At 40.9% G+C, this 5,246-nt stretch overlaps 1 protein-coding gene across 1 annotated transcript; it reads left to right on the top strand.

Annotated features, from left to right (window-relative positions):
* Nucleotides 1-1,496: 1,496 nt before the first annotated feature.
* Pmar_PMAR003795 (Endo-1,6-beta-D-glucanase BGN16.3 precursor, putative) lies at nucleotides 1,497-4,682 on the top strand (the record flags this gene model as incomplete). Its single annotated transcript, XM_002781740.1, has 6 exons — nucleotides 1,497-1,524; nucleotides 2,286-2,400; nucleotides 2,979-3,178; nucleotides 3,834-3,958; nucleotides 4,377-4,438; nucleotides 4,490-4,682. 6 exons carry the CDS (start codon nucleotides 1,497-1,499, stop codon nucleotides 4,680-4,682), a joined length of 723 nt encoding a protein of 240 aa, XP_002781786.1.
* Between the last annotated feature and the right edge of the window lie 564 nt (nucleotides 4,683-5,246).

Raw genomic sequence — 5,246 nt, 5'->3', positions numbered from 1 at the left:
TAGGAGTTTAATTTAATCAAGGCACTCCTAATGATAATGGGCGCGTGCAGATTTAACGAAAGACCACCCTTGAAATAGCAAGGAATGCGACTCTTCTCCCAGCTTCAAGTCATTGAAAATAGGCGACAAGTAAGGCAAGTGCAATACTAATATAACTGCCGAAGCAGCGGCACGACTCCTCGAGTTGTCAATGACAATGTCATTGACCTTCACGACGTGCACGTGGTCATTGGGCGCGCCTTGATTAAATTAAACTCCTGAACTTTCAAATAAACCGGGTATAATATTAATTTTCTTGGTATTTCATTAAAGCCATGGGTAAAACGTTAATTAAAAAGGTAAAACATTAACCAAAACGGGTAAAAAATTAAATTTGTCGGTAAAAAATTAATTTGAACTGGAAATGCTGTAAACTCCTCAAAGATATAGCCTCGAAGCAATACAGACACACTCGAGTAGTAAGTAGAGCACTTCACTGGTGCTCATACCAACGCATATTCTAGGATCAACGCACAAAGGTTGTCAGTTGCAAATCTCGCTCGTCTTAAATCCCGAAGGAGCGTGTTCGCGCGCGTATGCGCGAACCTCGCTCGCCCATTATTCGTTGCATGAAACGGCTCGCAGCCCTCAGGATAAAATGGAGAAGATGAGAAGCGTTATCACCTGTTATGGCTATCCCAAGTGTTATTGAGTCAACCAGTGCGGGTGTGACTATTAACACACCCGATAATGCGTGCCGTCGCATAGGAGCGACATCAGCGTTTGAGCGTCAAACTTGATCGATGCGACGTCCTTCGTACTTCGAGAGTAACTCTTACTACATACACAACTGTTGTATATACTCTTGTAACTTCATACGCAATCATTCCATCAGTACGTTATTTTAACTAGGCAGGATGAGTGTTGAGCATAAAGTGGAGCGGTTGACACTGATAGAGACATCACATGTACATTTCGGAAACCTCAGAACATACTACGCGTTACGAGGCTGATTCATACTGAGGCCTGCCATCATCATAACTTCGAATGAGACGATTCCATTCCGAATACATTCCCAAAGGATCCACTCAGCGAATGGTCTCCACTTCTGCTCATGCGTGCAAACAGGTGAAGTACGATAAACTTCAGTGGATTACCAACAGGCAGTGATCACTTGCATCCTAAGAGAAAGTTGAATATAATTATATACTAACAGGAGTACATATGATGGTCTGTGGAGTGGAACGAAAGGCTGCAGTACTCGAGATGTAAAGGTTCACGGGCCGATATATGTACACGCGTATTTTAAATTGTCACTTACGTGTAGTGGAGTTTCACTCTGTTAGAATTGACAACGTAAGATAGACAAATGTACGAGAGGTAAAAACTGAGAATGAGGAGAGCTTAGCTCTCAGAGCTACGAAGAGATCAACTGGAGCAGCATAATTGAATAGGTTGTGGGTTGCAACGAGCGCACGTCACGCCGCAGATGGCGTCACGTCACTGCACGGACTCTGATGGAGCCTGTCTGCGTGGCGCCTGTCTGTAGGAGCGCTTGCCCATAAACATATATCCTCAGTTCTCATCACTCGTTTTACGTGAAGTGGCGTGATACTCTGTGAAAGAAAAACGATATTCGTGAAATATATTCTTCACTTGCGTATTTTCATTTCACTAGGGTCGTGAAACTCCAATGTATGACCTCGATGCACATCACATCAAATTTAGTTGTAATACTCAGCCTTCGGTCATGTCTTTCGGTATCATCATTCTTCTAGCTACTACCACTACTCTGTTGTTGCATCTCTCAGGGTGTAGTAGTGAATCCAACTCTAGTACTACTACCACAACTCGCCCACTTCCCAACATACAGGCTCAGGCGTAAGCTCGATACAATGAGGATGTTTATATAACATTATTAGATTCACTACTACGCCTACTGGGAAAAAATGGTCACCTATGTCGGTCAAAGTTTCGGGGGGGAGTGCGAACTCAGCTGAAATGAAAGTGAAAACTGGTGAGTGACGTTGGAGGGTATGCATATGGTCATCAACTACATGTGTTGGATATAATACGAAAATTGAGGGAATTTATTGCTGGTTTCTGCACACTTCTAAAGTAGTGAGGAACTCCTGAGCATACTCCAACACCAAACTCATCAGAGGTGTTGATACTATATGCATATGGCCATCAACTACATGTGTTGGTAACAGTACGAAACTTCTGAGGAAATTGTTGTTGGCAAAATGTGCACACTCTGAGGAAAGTGAACATATACTCCTCTTCCTACTTTACTGCGTGTTCAGATGCAGTCGACAAATGGCCAATCATAGGGTTCGGGGGCGCTGTTGCTGAGATGGCAGGATGGGCTATGAACCGCTTGAACCTCACTGAACAACAACGTCAACCATTTTTTGATATGTGAGTAGCGCGTAGGGAATTTTGGGAAATTTTTCCTTTATTCTTTGTACACTTCTACTATAGGTAGTAGGGAAACTCCTGGGCTTAGCTGAGGAAAGTAAATATATATTCCTCCAATAGTGAGTAAAATAAGCGCTGTTGAGGAAAACACGAAAACAGTGTGGAGGGAAAATATGCACATGGTCATCAACTACATGTGTTGGTGATGATGACAATGTAAAAATTATGCGGAAATTCTCGTTGGTTTCTGTACACTATTTTTACTAAGGAAACTCCTGAACTAGAGAAAGCGAACATATATTCCTCCAACACTGCGAAAAACCCTGTGTCGGAGTAGGAATATATGTTTGCTTTTCTCAGCTGAGCTCAGGAGTTTCCGAAGCTAATCATAGAAGTTCGGGTATAAATGTTCAGAAACTAACAAGAATTTCCTCGTAATTTTCATATCATCATCACCAATACATGCAGCTGACCACCATGTGTATATTTTCCCACACTGCATAAGAACACTCGAAATAATTTTCTTTCCGTTGAATTTTTGCCATATTTTTTCTTCTCTACACACTCTGTTTTTGCAGGTATTTCGGCGAGGACGGGGCCCGCTATAATTTCCTACGTCTTTGCATCCACACGACTTTCGACCATTACACGTTTGACGACGTACCTGATGATTTCGAATTGAAGCATTTTGATTATAATGTTAGCGGAGATCGAGAAAATTACAAATTCCAAACTGTTAAAAGGGTTCAGGAAATGGTACCAGAACTGACGATCATAGGTAAACTAAGTGGACGTGAATGAAACTAGTAGCGAAAAGTTTCATAATGCACTTGGCGGAAAATAATTTTGGAGTTTCACCACCCTAGTTATATGAAAAACAGTAGTGGAAAAAATATTTCACGATTATTACATAGCACGAATACCGCGTTTTTCACCGGGTATCACGCCACTTCATGTGAAAGCTTTACATGAAGATTAACACTAAAACGGAGACATGTACGCCTTATAAATCACATCGAGTATTGAATCACTTACTCACGTTAAACGAGTTAAACTTCAATGGAGTTTCACCACCCTAGTGATATGAAAAACATATTTTACGACTACTAAGGGACGAATCGAATATCGCGTTTTTCACCGAGGTTTACGCCACTTCACGTAAAACGGGTAGTGAAACTTGAATGCATCACTCGATTATATGGTAGGTCGTCACTAGAGTTTCACCCGTTCTATTTGAAGTAATGTAAATAAGGTCTGTAATACTCCATGTGAGAAGAACATTTTTTCGCTGTTGTTTTTTATATCACTAGGCTGAAACTCCACTATATCCAAGCCTTGTTTATCATCGGAAAACACTCATTATTAAATTTCAAATTTGTATATGAAAAAATACTCTCCCTGTCTGATGATCACAGTTCATCTCTCGTTATCAGGCAGTGCCTGGTCGCCGCCGTCGTGGATGAAACTCGGTAATCATAGTATGAACGGGAGCCCTAACCCTTGCCTCAAAGAGGACCCACGTTATCATAAGGCGTGGGCTGACTATCTCGTTAAATGGGTAGGTTGGGGAAAAATATGAGAAAATTTTGGGTTTCGTACAACCCAAAATCAAAAAAACCAAAATCAAAACCCAAACCCAAAACCCAATTCCTCAAACATTTTGAGAGGAAATATATGCACATGGTCGACTACTATTTCAGGAAATTATTGTTGGTTTTTGTACCTGAAATTCTATAATTATTGAGGAAACTCCTGAACTCTGCTGAGGAAAGTGAAGAAATATTCCTCCAACACTGTATCAGCTCAGTGGAGGAAAATATGCACATGGTCATCGAGTAAGTTGTTGGTGATGACAATATGAAAGTTCTGAGGAAATTTTGAGAATTCATCATCATTTTATTTCTGTACATTTCTACTTTTCTTGTATGATTAGTGTAAACTCAATTGAGTGAAACGAATATATATTTCATCCACAGGTGGACGCTTATGAGAAATTAGGAGTACCAATATGGGCGATAACGCAACAGAACGAACCGCAGTAAGTTGGTAAAGTGAATATGAAATTGTGTGAGTAGTGATGTTTTGATAGGAATTATGTAACTCAAAATTGGGCGACTTGCATTTTCACACCTGAGGCTCAGCTCGCCTTTATACGAGATCATTTGGGACCAGCGATGAAGGCGGCGAATAAAAGCACTAAGTTGTTATTCAATGACGACGATAAGAATTTCCTACCAGAAGTTGCTAAGTTGATTATTGAGGATGATGTCGCTGCTGAGTAAGAACTGTTTATCGTTAGAGTTTCACCCTTTTTACGTGAAGTGGCGTCGTAAAAATCGGTGAAAAACGCGATATCCGCGCTATGCCGTGGTCGTGAAATATGTTTATTACGTGTGTTGATGTTAGCAATGTTGGAATTTTCAGAGAGTCTTATTGTTGGTTTTTGTATACTTCTGTCTGAACTCGTATGTAAACTTGTATAAACTCTGCTGAGAAAAGGAAATATATATTCCTCCAACACTGGAGTTCACAACTTGTTGTACGCGAAGTGGCGCAATACTCGGTAGTCGATATGCAGTAGTCGTGAAATAAATTTCTCACTAGTGTTTTCCATATCACTAGGGTGGTGGTGAAACTCCACCGTATCTTGTCGCAGTCAACTACATTTGTTGATGATGACAATATGAAAATTTTGTGGACATTTCGAGAGATTTTTGGTGGTTTCTGTACACGTGCCCAGTTCGAAATCCAGTCCTATGTTGCCAATGTCGAGCAATTCTTCGTCGACTTGTTTGTCTGCCTGTACTATCCCCAGCAGCTTTGATAGCCACGTATTGTTGCCGTTT

This window comes from Perkinsus marinus, assembly GCF_000006405.1.
Source record: "Perkinsus marinus ATCC 50983 genomic scaffold scf_1104296941634, whole genome shotgun sequence".
NCBI classification, from domain to species: Eukaryota; Perkinsozoa; order Perkinsida; family Perkinsidae; genus Perkinsus; species Perkinsus marinus.
Note: the sequence above shows the minus strand (reverse complement) of the source record. Positions and strands in the feature narration are given on the sequence as shown.